Genomic DNA, 20,059 nt, shown 5'->3' with positions numbered 1-20,059 from the left:
TCAAACAGGAAGTAGTTAACAAAATAAAAGCGCTAAGCAAAGGAGGATTTGATGGAAAGGTTGTTAGTGAAAATCCTATTGATCCTTATGAAAAAATTAGAGCATCATTCAGATTTTAAGGTAAGTATATTATTTTTTTAAATAAAATAAAATAAAAATGTTTATTACGCAGATTATTTCTTGCACATTTTTGGATTGTTAGTTTGACATTTTTAATTATTTGATTATTTCAAATAACTGCACAGTATTTCCTAACTTTTACTCTTGTACAGATTATGATTACAATTACTATGTTTGTTTTTAATGTTAATATAGTTTATTATATAAATTTTTATATATTTTTTAACCATTTAAGAACTTTTAAAAAATATCTAGTACTGTTGTTACACCAGAATTTCCTTGTTGAGACAATAACAACAATATTTCAAGAATGTTTCTATTCCATTATTTATTCTAAATTTTAAGCATTATGTTGTGTTTATTTATTATTAAGAAGGACTAGAAATGTTACAGAATATGTTCGCTGGAAAGCTGAAGAGGCTGACTGTGTGTAGACATCTGTATCCAAGCATATTATTTCATAGTTTAGTGGAAAGAAAAAGTGTGATAAAAAATGTGTACAAAAGCAAAAGTTATAGCCTTTAAAGGATTTTAAGGCAAATCCCGTCATCAGAATCATCCAATTGTGTCCAGAAAAATAACAATACATCAATAAAATTATTTTAAAAGGATTCAATATTTAACCTCAGCTGTTCAACACATTGTTCCACTGGATTTTTAGTAGACTTTGCCATTTTTCTCCTCTATGTTGTCAATGCTTTTTGGGGTCAAATGATATTTTTTACAGTTTTTATTTTGGCAAAGACGTATAAAATTATGGAGCTAAAGTTTGTATAAAACACAAACAAGTTAAACTGAAAAGATTCAAACTTAAAAAGTAGTTGTAAACATTTTTTCAGTTGCACATCCTTTTTTTCCCAGTTTCAATTTCTTTAATTGAAACTGAAATTGTAAAATATGAAGATATTTATTTTTCAGAATTTTACGATCACCTATATGCTTCCAAAACAAAAATACTTGTTTTTGCAAGTATTTTTACAAAAATCTGCATTTTTTTTTTTTTTACTTCTTTATAGCCATGTGCTTTTATTCTGACAGTAGTAGGACCGTTATCCGTATGACGAAGCTCGCCTTGACGTCTCCGCTGCGGTGAAGTGACCCACGTAAATAAAATTATTACAACGTGGCACTCAGTGAAACATGGCCTTTAAAATTATCGGTTTTACTTTCTACACTTTTTTATTTAGACCAGTTCCATAGCTACTAAATTAAGCTACAGTATTATCTAACAGGATGTTTACAAATTAAGCAATATCTAAAATCACAACAATATGTTTCAGGAGTAGCTGATTATTATTTGATTTAATTAGTGTCTACTATTTTCAGATTTAATGCTTAAAGCAGTTGTGACCTAAAAAAAAAAAAAACTACATTGTTGTTAAAATTTTAACCTCAGCAAAGTTGTATTAATGTAAATGTTAAAGAAGAAAAATCACTATTGAAGCTCACGGGTTAATGCAGTGGTTCCCAAAGATTTTCTTCTGCCCCCCTACGGACTACAATAACCAATACAATAGAAATCTAGAAGGGATTTCTTCTAGAATCTCCCTGCACAAAACAAAACAATCGGTTTAATAAAAGAAAACAAAAATCAACTGGGCACACACATCGTTCAACCAGACATGAATCTAAATACATATTTTGTTTTCAAACTCCACTGAAGTTTATTTCACACTTCAGGTTGCAATAAAACACACTACAAACGATCTTTACAGTGAAACACTTTTGTGTAACAGTTTTTCTTGTTTTTCATTCATCCACACCGCTCCCCCTCCCCGCCCCCCTGCAATGGCACTGCGCCCCCCCCCCCCCTAGGGGGGGCGCCCCACACCATGGGAACTACTGGGTTAATGTGTTGGTTCTGCATTTTAATCCTCTCTATGCAGCTTGTGGGGTTAAATGCTCGATTCATCATGTTTAATGCAGCAGAGGGGAGGAAACGTGCATGCATTGAAGCCCGAGGGCGCCACCTACTGGTTTTACCTTCTCACTTTACTTACTGAAAAACTTTTCCTCTTCAGGAGCCTCTTTTTTTCCTCATCGGGGTTCAGGCGAACTCAAGATTTTTAAAGGCTCTTTACCAAACAACTTTGGAAACCTTTCCAGATTTTTCTGTAATAATTTCTTCCAGAATCTCCCTACACAAAACAAAACAATCGCTTTTATTTTCCGCCTGCAGAGGAATCGTGATTACTGCCATGCCAACCAACCGATGTGTTGCTGCTGCTGCGTTCATCTTATTCTTCTTCTCAGGTGAGTTCAGAAGCTACAAAAGATCTCATAGCAGATCTATAACTTTTTTATTATTGTAAAATTAGTGCAAGAACATTTTTAGGACACTTAATGACAAAAAAAAAAATCGTTGCTTTAATTGTATAAAAACCTAGTTTATTGCGTAAGTGATTTTTAAATTACACAAATGTTGCTTTAGGCTAAAGATTACAGTGTTGAACCTCAAATTACTACCCCACTGCCCGATTTTACTACAGCAAGAATGTGTAACTTTCCCTCTCAAGAAAAAGAAATCAGAAAACATTTTAGAAATATATATATGTGTATTTAATTGCATGTCGCATGAGATTACAGAGACCATAGTAAAAAAAGGACATAAAACAAGACAAAACCAGAAGGAAACAAAAGAAATATCATTAACAGTTAGTAATCAATTACTTCCAAATAATTTAAAGTAATTAAACTGACAATGATGCATGACATTATATGGCTCTCATTTACCTTGTAATAAAATTAGGTGCATTAACATTTAGTTTGTAAGAGTCTTAAAATGTTTTGCATGTCTTTCAGTGTGTTGAAATATGCAGTTTAATGCTGTATGTGGGATTTCTGGAGGTAATTACAGCAGCTCATCTTTCGCCTCTTGCTACTGCAGCAGTAAACCGCCTTCATCTCAACAGAAACAACATTTGTATTAGACGCAGATGTGCTGACTGCACAATGAGCCCATCTTCCTTGCAGGAATGAAGAGCTGCTCCTCAGCGTCCCCCAGCATGCAACTGGCCAGGCTCCAGTCAGGATAAATTAAACATTAACCCATCAAACACACTTTTACACTCAAGCGTCTTAATGTTCCATAGACAAAATCCTTACAGTTTTTTTTGTCATTAAGTGTCCTGAAAATGTTCTTGCATTAATAGACAAAACAGCATATGTTTTTGTTTCCATTGGTATGTTGATTTGTCTTTGAGGTTGGAAGGCCTCCTCACCATTACCCTAATCGGCAGATTGTTTATTAGATTCAAGGAGGGATACTTTTAAGGTTTCAAAATAAAATCGTAATTTTTTTCATACCGGATTTGATTTCATTTTTTTTTTTTGCTTTCTTGTTGTTCAATTTGAGTTTCTACTGCTTCTAAAACTAGCCCAAGGGCTTAAATATGTTAATGTTTTTGGTGTCTGTAAAATGAGTCGTTTCAAAAACCTTCTTAATGTAACGTCACAAATCAGCAGGCACTTCCCAGTTACCTAGCAACGAAGCCCAGCCCAATAGTGGAGTGGAGCTCCAGCACCTTTGGTCAGTTGGTTTTACCACTGTATGTTCTGTACAATGGCTGCTGGAAAAGACAAGTGTTTTGGTGTTGTGCAGGGAGCTCTACTTCTGCTTTTCAAAAATGTATGGTTGTATAATTGTACATCTGTTTGCAGCCATTTTCATATGTGAGTGTAAATGTTGAGTTGGGAGGTGTGGCCAGCAAGACGTCCTAAATCAGCTCCTTATGAGAGGAGATCAAAATAAATACAACTGACTAGAATAAAATATTTTAACTAAAAAGGATTTTCTGGGGATAAAAATGTAATGAACATGTTTTGTAGATCTACTCTAACCTGTTCAAGGAAGCATAATAGGTCACTTTTAAAAATAAAATTTTTCCCGCCAATTGTCTCTTGTTTTATCGGGTTAAGCTGTAGTTTAACTTCCCTCTCTCATCCTCAGGTGCTCCTCTGTGCTCACTGGACAGGTGATTTAATTACAGCTCTGCTCCAATCACTACCAGTTAAATACTGAGGAGCTCCCCATACCCTCTCCCTCAGTGAGGCTTCATGTAATCCTGCAAGATAACAGCCACACCTAAAAACTGCCAGGAACACACAGGGACTCAGGCGATTGAAAGGACGCTGGTCGTTTCTCTTTGTCATTAGAGAGGAAGTGGACTCACAGTGCCATTGTTTGGGTATACTGCACCATTTGATCCATGAGGCCCCAGAGCCAGACTCAGGGCAGTTATAAAGGTAAAGCTTCCTTGAACAGGTTAGGACAGGCTTATGAGTGATACTAAACATTTTCATGGCATTTTATGCACAAAATCATTAGATTAAGAGATTTTAGTTCTGTTTATTTAGAGCTCCTTTCAGAATGGGTTGTCTTAGGGCCTCTGTCACTTTAAATCCAATTAAGCTGTTGCTGGCCACACTCCCAAACTCAACTTTTACACGCTCATGTGAATTTGGCTGCAAACAGATGAACAATTATACTATCATACATCTGTGAAAAGCATTAGTAGAGCCTCCTGCACAACCACAAGAACACAGCAAGTGGTTTCTGAATGGTAAGATCAAAATCATTAGATTTATATATTTATAGCCTGTTTCCAACAGCACTCTCTACTTTACAAGGAAAAAAATAAAACTAAAATCATTAAAAGGCAAAGGAGTCAAAAAACCAACATTAGACAGAGAGAAGAGCTTAACAGGCTTTTAGACTAACAAAGTCTACATTCACACTGCAGCCTGAAGTAACCCAAATCTGATTTTTAATTATTTTTCCTTTAATGCAACCTTTATCTGAGATTATTATGACAGTCTAAATAACACAGATTGGATTTTAACAAATGCGACCCACGCCATTTGGATATGTGCTCCTAATCCAATATGTATCTGATTTTTAAAAACCGATCTGAACGTCATTGATACTCGACCTGAACGTCACTATTCTGCGTCCTGATACGGGCAGTCAGGAAGAAAAACACAGCCATGGCGGACGGTAATGAGGATTAGGTCATGTGCTAGCTGCGGTTGGATAAAAATGTTTAAATCTCAAGGTATGCTCCACTGTTAGCATCTTGCGTTTACTTCCGCAAATACTGAGCATGAAACGTTAGTGCGCACTATTAGGTTGTTTGGGGTTCACATTAGAAGATCACATAAAAGTTGTGTATATTTGGAAACGAAAAAAATAGTTTATATCACATAAACTAACTGACCAATCGTGCTCCGCCTGGGTTCCTAGGTAACGGAGCTAGCGTGGCTGAGGTTGCTAGGTAACGGCTGAGGTTTTTGAAACGGGCTGTTTTCCAGATTCTTAAAAAGGCGGGGTGTATTTTAAGCGCGTTTTAAAAGCAGTTGAGACCTAAAGAAAGTACAAAATGTGAATTAAAGGACGAGCCGTTTGAATGCCCTCATGGTTCATGCCGCTTTAAGTCTGCTGCTTCTTGAATCTTGCATAGTATCAGATGAGCTGAGTGTTTATTTCCTGTGTGACTAATGCTCTGAGAGGAAGAGGGGGCTACATTAGCCTGGGGGAAAGAGAGGAACACAGAGCTCATTATGAGGAAAAATGCTGATGACAGCTTTAATCTAAAAGTCTTCTGCTTTTAGAAACAATCTGCCGGCTGGATGTGAGGCATCCTTATTAAGAGAACATGTTGTTGAAGCGACCTTCCAGTTGGAGAAAGGAAATGGAGCAGGAATGAGGCCTGAGATGGGGGGAGGAAACTCTGGCATCCAGCTCCAAACATGGAGTCAGACTTTCAAAGGGCATAATGAGCGTGAAACAGCTGCAGAGAAGTTAGGGCGGCTGCAGAGTGAAATACATGTGCTGGTGTGCAATAAGATACACAACGAGGCTTTAATAGAATAATGAAAATGTACTGGGTTTCCACATTTGTCATCAGATGAAGTATTTTATAACGTGAGGCTGAAGACATCCCATATTGTACTCAGTCATACAAGTCACATTGTTAAAAAGTCCATTCATTTCAGCAGCTTAGTTCACTAAATGAAATCCATTACATCGATTAATTAGACTCAGACGGATGTTTTCAAGTCTTTATTTGATTATTTTCTGCCTACAGCGAATAAAACACGACATATAAAATAAAAAAAGACAGAAGAACAGAGTATATGCCTCAGACTACAAGATAAACATCTGCAAGCCAAATGTTTGTTATGAGTTAAAATCGTATGTGATGTTTGAATATGTCAGCTCTAACATATAGTGACACAATACATCTCCAGCTTTTTTTTTAAACATTGGAGTCAAAATGTTTGGTTTGTGATTTATTTATTTATTATTTTTAAAATGATGTGGTCTACTTTTGGTCTAGAAGTAAAGGAAATATAAATAAATAACATTTTTAACACAAAAATTTGAATCTGTGAGGGAATCAGAGATTTTTCATGGAGGCACAACAAAAGAATGAAACTAAAAAACACTAAACAGGGCAATATTTTTATTAAAACTCAAAATAAGAATGAAACTTAAAAATAAACAAATAAAAAATACAAAACTACAATATTTTATTGAATATAATAAGGAACAAAACATTAAACAAACAAACAAATGAATAACACAAAACTAAAAATCATAAAACTGCAACACCTAACACCTTAATTTATAATTCATTATTAAAATAAAACTGTGAAGGTAAAATATGAAATTGGTCCAAAGAACTAATTAGCTACAGTTTCTGTGCCAGTGCATATCATCATAAGAAATTGATTTAGTTTTCTATCCGTTCTGTGTAGAACCGTCCAAGTATATTTAATGCAGGCTTACAGGTTATTTCTTGAAAATTTTCATATTGATCTGTAAATGAGCCTCTTCTGATTTGTGGTTGTATTTTATGAAGATTTTTAATGCATGAAGCAAAGTTGTCAAGAAATAAGTAAATATGAAGATTTTAGTGAAACAGCTTCCAAATCTAAATTTAATCAATTCTCTAAACAAATTAATGATGACAGGGAGATAAATATAGCTTTAAATCTAGTTAGACAGGTAAAATAATTTAAAATAACTGTTGCACTACAAAAATGTAGTGAAATTTAAACTTTTAAATAAGGTTATTAGAATCACAATGCAATAAAACTGAAACACAATCAAATTTTTACACATTAAATCAAGTTTTTCTGTTTAGTATTTACGTTTGCGTCTGTGAGAATGATCTTGGAGCTTTTCACACAGTTTTAAAACTTTCACAAGTTTCCATCATCCTCCCTGATTTGAAAACCAGACATTTCCTCCATTAAAGTCACAGGAAATGAGCCAATGTGAGGGGAAGCGCTTACATGCCCGCCTGTCTCTCTGTTACACTCATTTTCTGTTCTCAACACGTAATATTCATCTGTTTCACCTACATTCACTTGAAACATTTCAGACATGTTTGAAAATGTGTTTTATGTCTCCACATTGCAGCGGGAGCCACAACAGACTACGACAGCTACAGTGACTTCATAGAGGAAGACTTCACTCCCCAGCTGGACTACAAAGGTGCAAATGTGTATAATATTACTAATAATAATTATAGTAATAATACTTTATTGATGCCCTAAAGGCGGGGGAATTTAGTTTGTCCCATTATTGCACACAATAACAACGATAATAAATAACAATTAGCATATAATGATAGTTGACAGATATTGCTCAGAACATTAAATATATAATCAACATTTAAAACGCACAGCTCTAGAGACTAATAATAATATTTAAGGCAGCATTATTTGAGGCAAATACACCTCTCTATGCTTTATATATACATATTGATTATGATTAAAATTTGATGTTTACAATGGTTGTTACATCAAATTGAAAAATTCACATTTTGGATGTTTTTTGTTGCTTCTGAAAACAATCCAAGCACTTAAAATAAACTTCCTGCTGTTTTTTGTCGTCAGTAATTTAATGTTTTTTGGTGTCTGGAAAACAAGCTGATTCAAAAACCTCTCAGTTGTTGAGTCATAACCAAAAAGGAACTGTAACGTTACCTAGCAACCCCAGCTAAGCCCAGCCCTGTTACCTAGCAACTCCAGTGGAACTCCAGCAGGCTTGCTCAGCATTTTCTGAAAGGAGCTCAAATTAGGCAGAACTAAGCAGACTGAAATCTCATTGTAAGAATTATTTTTATGTTTTGTATCATCATAGACCCATTCCAAAGTGTTCAAGGAAGCATAATACTTTTAAGTGATAATTAAGAAGTGTTAATATATTTCTGCTTTGGGTTTATAAAAACATGAATCCCAGATAACTAATTTTTAATATTTTCTTCTCAAAAAGATATTTCTTTGGATAAAGTTTATTCTGGCTATTGATGTTTGTTTTAATTCCTTAATGCTTTGGACATCTTACAGCATATTTTGCTTCTAAAACCAAATCTTGCATAAAATAAGAAGTGTCACCAAAATATAACATAATTAGAGATCTGGAATAAAATAAATAATTAGCTAACAATTATTGAAGATTTACATAATGACAGTAAACGTGTAATATGTTGTGCAGTCTGACATTTTTACCTTAGAAAACATCAAATATTGTCACATTTTTTACAATTTTAACCTTTTGTTAAATATAGAAACTGAGTTTAACTTATTAGACAAATTGGCATAAAATATGAATGTTGTTGTTTTAAGCTGTTTTGTTGCACAGGAATAATTTTGTACATTTAACAGTTGCTCCATTTTGCAGATTTTCTAACCTTTTTAGACGGACTGCTTTTTCAGTTCTTTCCTTGGATTTTGGAGGAATTTTCCTAAGAATTGATCAGATGACATAAAATTATCTTCATTAGTGACAGAAATGAAGAATACTATAATACTAAGTAATAACAACAATAAATTATTTTTCTTTGTATGTCTTTCCTTCTTCTTTGAAAACAGACCCAAACTGGTGTCGCTCTCCACATCTGCCTAATGGTGAGGTGTCGTGCCGGTCCGCTCGCGGCGGCGCCCACAGGGGTTTGCTGGGCACCCGGTGTGAGATGACCTGCGACCGAGGCTACCGACTGCTGGGCAGAAGGTCGATTCAGTGCCTCGCCAACCGCCTCTGGTCCGGGTCGGCTTACTGCCGCAGTACGTGGACACTTTTATTCTTTATGATCCACAATATGAATCTGAGGCCTTGTTAATTACTGCTCTGAATATGTTCTTTCAGCAAGAGGCCTTTTTAGAGTCCGTTTACTCCAGTTAATGATTAATCGATTACTAAATAAGTTTACGATTATTTATATAATTCATCACCATTAATCGTTTCAGCCCTATTTTAAAACAATAAAGCAAAAAGTAAAGGAATAATATTTTATTTGAACTTAATGAACTTAATTCAGAGCCCTCCATTGGAAATGCTCTGCATGCTGTTTCTTATGCATGCTAGAGCTCGTCTATCGAATGCTTTAAAAGTCTATACTGATCCTGAAATGAGACGTTAATGAAAAACCAGAGCTGGGAAACAGAAACAGTGCGACTTACAAATAGTTAGTCATGAGTCTGACAGAACAACCTGCAGGCGTTTCAAGGAGGCTTTGTTTAGACACGCGAAGGATAAATTTCAGTCAACCAGATGTGAAGAAATAAAAAGAGCATGAGTAAGAATTTACACTTCAGATTGTAACAGAATGAAACTTATCAAACTGCCAAACTGCCAAACAACCAAAAACATTATTACAGCAGACATCAGTGAATAATTGTGCTTTATGTAGAGTTGCTTCTCCTTACATTGTTCCATGGATTTGACAGCCAGTAAAATGGAATAACAGAAAGTTTTCTGAATGTACCGCTTGAAATGATCATGAAATTAGAATAACGCTGAAACGATTAATCAGATTAATCGTGATTAATCTATTACTGAAATATTGTTAACTAAGTTAGTAATCGATTAATTATTAACTGAAGAATTCAGACTCTCAGAAGGCCATTCGATTAAGAAACAACATATTTAGATCAGTAATTAAATCAAAACTGTACAAAAATATCTAAACAATTTCCATTTAGGATAAAAAAACACCATTATTTATAATTCTGTTTAATCCAAAACATAGTTTTAGCTTCGCCCAGTTCAAATTCACTAAAGGAATGGTATCATATTCTAGGCAATAAAATTATTATTTTATCATTTACAAAGGAATTGAATTATTTATTTGCATCTTTTAATGTCCGTCCGTTCATTCCTTGATCCTATTGGGTTCTGGAGGGTTGCTGGTGCCTCTCCAGCGAACGTTTCGGGCGAGAGGCGGGGTCACCCTGGACAGGACGCCAGTCTGTCGCAGCATCTTTTAATGTATTTCAAATATTGATGAAAAAGCTTAAGAGGTTAAATGAAAATATGTATGATGTGCCAATTTTTTATCTGATTAATCGATTAATCGTCAGAATAATTGACAGAATATTTGATTACTAAAATACTTATTTGTTTCAGCCTTAAATTAGAATAAATAAACAAGACAAAAATATAATTTCAGAGCTGATGAGAGGTTCTGCAGGAAGAAAAAGGCCATAAATAATATTTCCTGGTTGAAATTTGATCTGTAAATCATACACTTAAAAAAATACTTATCAAGTATTCCTGGTTCAGGTTGTTGTCCAAATATCTTAGTACACTTGAAATAAAACAAAAATAATACTTTCCAGAAAGATCTAAGAGGTTGTTTTGAGTCAATTATTTCTTAATATTGATGAAAATTTGCTTTTCTATTGGCAGATTATTTCACTAAAAACCTGAGAAAAATCTCTTGTTATAAGTAAAACAACCTGGCAGTTGAACTAGGACTTTTTAATCAATATTAAGGATTCTTGGCTCAAAATAAGTTCTTATATCTTGCTGAAAAGTCACTTGTAAGTAAGTTGTATTTTATTTCCAGTGTACAAGGTATTTGCACTAGAACATAAACCAGAAATCTTGGTAAGATCTTGTGTTTTTGCAGTGTAAAACAGGGTCTAAATATGACTGCAGTGAATGTGTGTTGATGTTTCTGCAGGGATTCGTTGCCATGTCCTGCCCCTCATCCCACAGGGCAGATACTCCTGCACTCAGGGCTTCTTTGTGGACTCCAGGTGTGACTTTACCTGTCGACCCGGCTATCGCATCGAGGGGGAACACTCACGCACCTGCCTGCACCGGGGTTCGTGGAGCGGCGTGCAGCCGGAGTGTTCAGGTTGGGTTTCTTTAAGATGTCCAAACTTTTAAAATTCTGTGAAGTGCAGCTTGAACTCAGATCCAATTGTGCTATTGTGTAACTTTCTGAGATTCCTTTCTCGAAACGAGCTCATATGTGTTTGCTCTAACGGTTTCACAGACACTGACTAATTTCCTGAGTGGATCCAAACCGCAGCCCGCAGTTACTTTTCATGTTCTACTCCTGAAATAAAAGCTGTTGCCTTTTCCACAAAACACTTCGTAAAACTTCACCAAGTTTTATGAATTAGCATTAGCGTCACTTAACCGTGTTGTCTGTTTATCTTATGTGACTTTGTTCTCTGAAGGGCTAAATACCAAATTTTAGACCCATAAATCTTTACTTATTAAAATCATAAAATATAAATAAAGCATATTTAGGCCTTGTCGTTGTTTCTAAAAGCAAATAAATCATTCTAAAAACACATATTAGCAGTAAAAAACAGGAAGTGAACACTATATTTGGATGACAACACATAATCTGGATCTGCAGTGTCAGATGGATTCATGTTTTACATAAATTAAAAAAATAATTTAATGAGAATATGTTTAATAATTGTAGCAAGAGCTTCTGATACAAAGATAATATAATCAGGCGATAAACAGAAGAGCTTATGAGATAACTAACTTCAGATTTTATTATTTATTTTCTCTGTGTCTGAGCTAAATGACAGACAAAGTTTTAACTGCTGTACCACCCAACATGTGTAGTGTTAGCATGAAACGGTTTTTTAGGACAAAATTACATTTTCATGGGAAAACTAACTGCAAACATCAGAGTTTAAGCAGCTTGACAAACTTGATTCTGGACTATTGTTTTGACAGAAAAATTAGTAAAACATAGAATGGTTAGGTGGGAAAAAATGAGACTTATACAATCACTGCTTTTTAATCTAAAGAAGGGTTTTCTGATGACACTTTTAGGAGGAATAATGCTGGCAGAACCGCAGGAGAAATTACCTTTTCTCTCTCAAAGCTGCCAGAATCTTTGTTGTTTTTCTGTGTTAGTTTGACACAAAGAGGTTTTATAGCTTAAATCTGTCCTTTGGGTGCTGGTCTACTAGATCTCACATGATAAATCACCATAAAGCAAAATTTTATTAATTCACACACTTTACCATCACAACTTTTTTGTCTTTGGTGGACATTGTGCGATGCATCCATGACTGAATTTAGTATTCCAAATTAAAAATTATTTATTTTATGGCCCATTTTGGCTGCATTCTGCTAACTTTACGGCATATTTCTTGGACTTGGAGATTAATTTACTGCCCCTAGTTATAAGCCTGACCACTACTGAATAGCTGTTAAAATTATATTTGCCGGTTTTTAACATCTTAAATGGGATCTATTACACAAACGTCACATTTTGCACGTGACGTTTGTACTTCCATTCGTGTAAAAAAAAAAACGAACACCCAAACATTTTTTTGGCATAAAGTTAAGGTTTTTTAATGTTTCGAAATTGAGCTGTTTCAAAAACCTGATTGTTGAGTTACACTCGACACGCACTGCGCCGTCAGCTAGCAAACCCCAGCCAACCCTCTCTGTTACCTAGCAACCCAAGAGGAGCTCCAACACTTTTGGTTGGCAGGTTTTACCGTTCTATCCCCTGTACAATGACTGCTGGAAAAGACAAGTGTGTTGTTATCATTCAGAAACCACTTGCTGTGTTCTTGTTGGTTGTGCAGGAGGCTCCACTTCTGCTTTTCAGAGATGTACGGTAGTATAATTGTGCATCTATTTGCAGCCATTTTCACATGCAAGTGTAGACATTGGATTGGAGGTTGTTGCCAGCAGCAGATTGTTTGGATTTAAAGTGACAAGAGGCCCTAAAACAGCTGAAATAGGTAGAACTGACCAGATTAAAATCTCATTGTCTAAGAATGATTTTGTGGAAGAAATGTAATGAACATGCTCTGTTTAGCTATAGAGCAACACTAACCTGTTCAAGGTTAGGTCACCTATGGTAACATGATGAGAGACAAACAGGAAGGACTATGAAAGATGAATAGAAATGCATAGCTGCAGATCTTGCAATAATAAAAGGTATATCTTGTATCTGTTTTTTGTGGTGATCAACATTTTATTTCAGATACCGACCCTCCGAAGATCAGGTGTCCACCATCCAGACTGAAAGTGGCTGAACCTGGGAAGCTCACCGCCAGAGTGAGCTGGGACCCCCCAGCTGCCACTGATACTGCAGACAAATACCTTAAGTAAGTTTATTTTCTCTTTGCTGCTTCTTCTTCACTTTTAAATAAACACTCGACTCTCTCCTGTCGCTCTGCTGTGCAGTGTGGTGTTAGTGGACCAGCAGCCCGGCTCCGAGTTTAAAGAGGGACTGCATGTCATCAGATACAAAGTGTATGATCAGGCCAGGAACAGAGCTGCCTGCAAGTTTATTGTACGTGTTGAGGGTAAGCGGCCAAGGGTTTTTTTCCTCTCATGAAGTGATTCAAGCTCCTACACATGGAGCTGACACAGACGTTTTTCCACTCTGTCTCAGTGAGAAGGTGTCCAGAGCTGCCGCCGCCGCTACACGGTTACCTCATCTGCTCGTCTGATGGGAATAACTACGGCGCAGAGTGTGAATACCTCTGCGACGGCGGATATGAGCGCCAGGGAGCGTCTAGCCGAGTCTGCCAGTTCAACCGCAGCTGGAGCGGAGGACCGGCTGAGTGTGTCCGTGAGTAGAGTCACACAAAACACACAGCAGCAGTTTAAAAGGTGAATCAATAAATGAATTTAGATGAGTGTTTTATAGCATGAATCTTTGGGAAATGTGTTAAAATCTGGATAATGTGTAACTTTTTGAGAAATGATGGAACAGGGTTATCTGGCGAGTTTAAAATTTTTTCAATACCAGAGACCTTTGAACTTTGATTTGGGATTAGCTCATACATGTTTTGAGACATGTTTTGAGTCTTGTACATTTAGGATGTTTTCACAGCTGATAGTCTGGTGGACTTGGTTCGACTGGGGGCCAAAATTGCAACATTTGTTACATTTTCAGCTGCTGCAGTTCGCTTTCACACTGCACTGTCTCAAATGATCCAAACCCTCCAAAAAACCTGATCCCCTCCTCGCCTGCACTGGCGCTGCATCAAGGACTACTGAAGGAAACAACATAAAAACCACAGAAGAAGATATTGAGCATGATTTCTTTCTTTGCAAAATGTAAACAAAAGTCAAGCTGCGTCAGATGTTAGTGGTTGTAGAAGGTCGTTGGTAAACGAACATGAGCTATTTCTGCTGCTAGCGCCAGACTTGCGCATTTGTTTTGGTTGCATTTACCCAGAATTCCCTGCGCTGTAGTCCACTTCCTGCTTTTGGAGTGCTCTCTGGTTCGCTTTGCATTCCTATATGTATTCAAACTGTGCCAGAGTTCATAAACCTACAGCTCTGAAAAACATCAAGAGCCCACTGCACTGAACCTCATTGAAAACCTCCTGGTTATTCCACCAAATACTGATTTCTGAGTTAAAACATTAGTATTATTGTTTCGAAATGAATATGAACTTGTTTTCCTTGGATTATTTGAGGTCTGAAAGTGCTGCAACTTTTTCATTATTTTGACCATTTCTCATTTTCTGTAAATCCATACATCCATCCATTTTCACCCTTGTCCCTAATGGGGTCGGGAGGGTTGCTGGTTCCTCTCCAGCTATGTTTCGGGCGAGAGGTGGGGTCACCCTGGACAGGTCGCCAGTCTGTCGCAGGTCATTTTCTGTAAATAAATACTACATTTTTGCTTGGAATTTCATTTTACTCAAACATATGTCTATAAAAAGTAAAACTGATCATTTTTATGTGGTCTCTTAATTTTTCCAAGAGCTGTATATATATATATATATGTATATACTAGCCTTTTGCTCTTGGGGGACCCCTGGTGGTGTGGAGGTCGTAAACAGGCTCTTTACTCCCATTGCTTTGGAAAAGATCATAAACCATTTTAAAAGCTTTGATAGATTTGTGCAAACATTGTAGTATTTGTGTGCTGTAGGTTGTAAATTATTGTTTAATTTGCAGCGATGGAGTTTAAGTTCAGCGTACAGACATTCGGCGCTCTCCTGGATCAGTTCTATGAAAAGAGGAGGCTGCTGATCATGTCGGCGCCCAACATATCCGACCCGGACTACCAGCTGCAGAACATCATGATCCAGGTGAGGAACCGTCGCTCTGATTTCTACAGTGTTTTACAGGTGTGTTTTTTTTTTTTTTTGCAGTGTTGTAACTAACAGGTTTTTCTTTTGCCCAGAAATCTGACTGTGGGTTGGACCTTCGACACGTCACAGTGGTTGAGCTGCTGGGCTCCCCGCCGCATGAGACAGGACGCATCAAAGAAAATCTGCTGCAGTCGGACGTCATCGAGGGTTTGAGGTGAGACCTATTTATGGTTCATTCAGAGAAAATTAACTAATTAACAAAAACATATATATCTTTACAAGTAAGGAGTATTTTCTCTTCACGTCTTATTGGGGAAATATTACACAAAATCAACATTTTTGATCTCTTTTATCATGTTATAATGTCATTTCCTAGAATTGTTTCACAATATTTTGTGACAATAATAATAAGAATTTTGACATAGATCAAAGATCCTATAGATTCTTCAGGATGTCATTTACATAAAGAAATGTGATTTATTTTACTAAACTGCACATAGAAATTTTATTTAATTATATTCATGACTACTGATATTTTTGGATGCTCTCATGGAAAAAACAAGGCAGAAAATAGTTTAAAAAATGATATTTTAGTCTTTTTTTTTAACATCAATTGAAATTTATTGTGCTGACAATAAATCCAGATTCTTATTCAACCCCCATCTTCTTGATGGGGGTTGAATAATTAGTGACCAATACTCAACAGAGTGAGCTACAATGCTCAATACTGATGGAGTAGATGCAAATTGTAAAAGGCAATATTCCAACAATTCATTAGACAGGAACGGAAACAGCTATGAGCTTCATGTCAATACATCTGTGACAAAATGCAAATAATACAATCCAAATGAAATTTGTTTTCAGGACAACCATAACAGCTACTGATCCTCAAGATTATTGCTTATAAAATAAGAATTAAAAAGATTTAGCAAAACTCGAAAAATCAGGATAGGAATTTTGACGATATCAAAATCGTCAAATCATCAAATTTTGACAATGTTTTTTTTCATTGATTGTGAAAAATAAACAATTGTTTATCATTTATATTTCACAATAAATGATACGGGAAATGCCCAACCTTATCGTTCCCTCATCAATAATGTAAATGGAGTGTTGCTTTTATTGGAAAGAGTAAGAGGTTCTTAAAGAGACAGGGGCCAATTTTAAAGCATCAGAAATTAAATTAAATTAAATATGTATTCATTTCAAGTATGGCTGTTGTAAACTAATATTTTAGTAATCGATTAATCTATCGATTATTCTTACGATTAACTGAGTAATTAATAACCCAGCCGGAACATGGTGCGCTAAATAATAAAATATAATTTAACGAAGCTTTGAGGGAGATAAATTTTCCTCGAGGAATTTTAATAATCGAGGTACTGAGGAATCGTTTCAGCCCTAATTTCAAACACGTAAAATGTCAGAGAACTAAAACAATTAATAAGAAACGAAAAAAAGTATAACAACAATAATCAAACATGAAATCGTCCATATCCAGAAAAGGAGCAGGAAGAAGACAGTTTATTAAACCTAACTTAGTTGTCTCAAATTTTTACTCATCTCACAATTTCTTCTATTTCAAAATTACATCTATACAATTAATTTATGATTATGCAGTCTTACTATTTACAGTCTTCTGTAACGCAGCCATACAGCTACATTCATCTTTAATAAAACAACCAGAAGCAAAATCTTTTCCTGTTCTATATAATCCATTGTTTTTCAAGTTAGTTTATATACTATATACAGCATGAAGGCAACATAGTTACTTAATTATGCTGTAAAATGGCACTATGTGTCTGAAAAACTCGCAACAGTCTCCTTTAATGTCAAGAAAACACTCACTTAAGAGAGTATGTTACTCTTATCCATTATATAGTTAGCCATCTTCAAAGAAACATAATTTAAACAAGCTTTGGTCTACTGAGTTTTAAAAAAAGTCTCAACTTTGCACCAGAAACACACTAATTCCTCCTAGGAGAACTCCAGGCTCAGACTTCTTTCCAATAACTGTGTAAATTGAGAATGGAGCCCCTCTCATTCTTTCCAGACTGGAAAATCTCCAAACATCCAGTCTTTACCCTGACTCATGAATCCACAGCTTCACAGGACTGAACACAGAGAGTGGTAGTTAAAGACAAGGCGCTGCAGGGTAGGGAATAAAAGAGAAGAGCCAAACTTTGTCCAACATGTCTGGCAGTAGCGTCAGTGACAAAAAAAATTTAAGTAGATGTGTTAAAGGTGACATATTTTGCTTCCTGGAACAGGTTAGTAAAGGTCTATGGCCTGTACAAAACGAGTTCATTACATTTTCTGTACAAAATAATTCTTACATAAACAAATTTTAGTCCGATCAGTTCATAATGACCTATTTTAGGACATCTAAACTTTAAATCCAAATATGCTGCTGCTGGCCACGCCCACTTAACTCAACGTTTACACTCGCACGTGAAAATGGCTGCAAACAGATACGCAATTATTCATCCACACATCTTTGAAAAGCAGAAGTAGAGCCAACTGCACAACCAACAAAAATGCAGCAAAGTGGTTTCTGGATGTTAAATCAACAACAAAACACTTGTTGTTTCCAGCAGCCATTGTACAGTGTATACAGTGGTAAAACCAAACGTGCTGGAGTTCCACTTGGGTTGCTAGGTAACGGGGCTGGAGTTACTAGGTGACGGCACAGCGCTCATTGAATGTCACTTAACAGGAGGTTTTTGAAACGGCTCATTTTCCAGACACCAAAAAATATCAATTTGTTGCCAATTTGCCAATTTGTTGTTCTATAAAAAAATACTAGATGTAGGAAGAAGATTGTAGCGCTGTCAATCACACTTGTGTGTGCCTGCTCATCCAGTCTTACACCTTCCCCTCCGCTACTTCAGAGCCTGCCATGAATGGTTGGCTAGTTAGCATAGCCCCCCATGATGGCAGAACAGCAGTGCTTTGTGTTTCTCCACAATTAGCACATTGAACATGGAATACACCAGGTTGATTGACAGCGCTAAGACCAGCCTCCTGGCTCTGATTGGTTGTTTTTGGTCAGGAGTGGTGTGTTTAAACAATAGTAGCATAGTGAAGAGGTAGAAGAGATCAATCTTTTTGGAAGTCATAAAACCAGACTCTGTTTCTGTTGTTAATTGCTTATATTGTTTCTGTCTCTAGGCAAGCATTCAGAATCTCCCGATTCTACTTCAGCATGGTGCTGCTGGACAAGCTGGGCATCGACCGAGAGCGCTTCATCGTCCCGGTGTCGTCAGAGGAGCTGTTCTCCTACATTGACAATTTCCTGCTGGAGGAGGAGGAACGGGAGAGGCTGGAGCTGCACAGAGACTTCTGTGACTAATTTATGGAGGCTCTCCGGTTGTCTTGGCAACGCCATCATGTTTATTAGACGAGATGCAGAGGAACAGCCAACCAGAAACCAGTTCCAGGGGGGATTAAAGCAGAGGGCAGCTCCTCATGTTTAAATGGGGTCGTTACACAAGACTGAAGTGCTGGCACTGTTTGTTCAATATAAAATCAACATCTGGGGCAGGAAAGGAAGGAATTTAATTTTACTTTACATCAGGCGCAAATTCTATTCTAATTTATAAGGAAATAAAATTTTTTATTGCAAGAAATCTAGAATAACCTATTTTGCTTTAATGTCATGTTCAACTATTAAATCCCAGAGTTAAAAATCTAGTTCACCAGTAAATGACGGATTAGAAGAGGAATGACAGGTGGACATAGCAATGCAAGTTATTGATTAATGAATTTAAAGTTGACTAATCTTATCAATTGACTAATGATTACTTGATAAGCAGCATCTTTTCTTAATTATCTTACTTTTTCCTGCTTATCTTCTAGTTGAATTCCTTCTCTTTTTGCTTACTTTTTAAAGGAGTGGCCATCTTCTTAGAAACCTGGGTTTTCTATCAAGATGCCGACTGTCTTCATGTAACATAAATGGCTACATTTTTTAGAAAATTATTTTGCATCAGATGTATTAAATACTGACAGAAAAAATTGTGTTTTTCTCACATTATTAAAGTTAGACATATTTAAAAAAAAATAAAAACAACAAAAAAGAACCTCTAGGGTTGACAACAAAAACATGAAAATATGTGAAGCACTAAGTTGCTCATAAACAGAGATGTTCACATGGAAGTCTGGTTGACCTTAAAGAATGTTAAAACTTCGCTACATGAAGTGCTTTAACTCACGACAGACCTTAAAAATCAACCTTGCTAATTGGCATCATGTTATTTTTTATTTTTTTACCTTTTCCCCTTTGTGACGGAACATGCTCACCTTCTTGGGAAATTGACGTCGCCCTATCGTATCACGGCTGAATGAGCGATATTAAAGAGAAACGTTAGGTTGCCAGGTGTTTATATTTCAAAACAGAACTTTAAAAGGTGCATTTTGCATCCCACATCTGACTCTGTTGGACCGTTTTTCCCTTCCCGTTCTGGAATAGCCGTCATATTATTTTCTGTATAAATGGCTCCGGCTCGAGATGATCAGCCGCGCCCCCTACTGGATTGCGGCTAAACTACAACACTAGGAGAATGTCTAAAACGGACGTTATTAATCAATTTGAGCT

General features: G+C 36.2%; 1 protein-coding gene across 2 annotated transcripts; it reads left to right on the top strand.

The window, feature by feature from the left end:
• The first annotated feature begins 30 nt into the window (after nt 1–30).
• srpx2 (sushi-repeat containing protein X-linked 2) lies at nt 31–19,716 on the top strand. 2 transcript variants are annotated; one of them, XM_044127887.1, is made up of 11 exons: nt 31–120; nt 2,300–2,373; nt 7,547–7,621; nt 9,004–9,195; nt 11,097–11,273; nt 13,389–13,512; nt 13,592–13,713; nt 13,803–13,982; nt 15,326–15,459; nt 15,555–15,676; nt 18,634–19,716. In XM_044127887.1, the coding sequence occupies exons 2-11, from the start codon at nt 2,319–2,321 to the stop codon at nt 18,812–18,814; spliced, it is 1,362 nt and encodes a 453-aa protein (XP_043983822.1). In that variant the 5' UTR covers nt 31–120; nt 2,300–2,318; the 3' UTR covers nt 18,815–19,716. The 2 variants fall into 2 exon arrangements, with proteins under 2 accessions (XP_043983822.1, XP_043983823.1); XM_044127888.1 differs by lacking the exons at nt 31–120; nt 2,300–2,373 and adding an exon at nt 5,071–5,174.
• Nucleotides 19,717–20,059: the final 343 nt, after the last annotated feature.

The sequence above is a fragment of the Gambusia affinis genome, linkage group LG09 (genome assembly GCF_019740435.1).
Source record: "Gambusia affinis linkage group LG09, SWU_Gaff_1.0, whole genome shotgun sequence".
In the NCBI taxonomy this organism is placed as follows: Eukaryota; Metazoa; Chordata; class Actinopteri; order Cyprinodontiformes; family Poeciliidae; genus Gambusia; species Gambusia affinis.
Note: the sequence above shows the minus strand (reverse complement) of the source record. Positions and strands in the feature narration are given on the sequence as shown.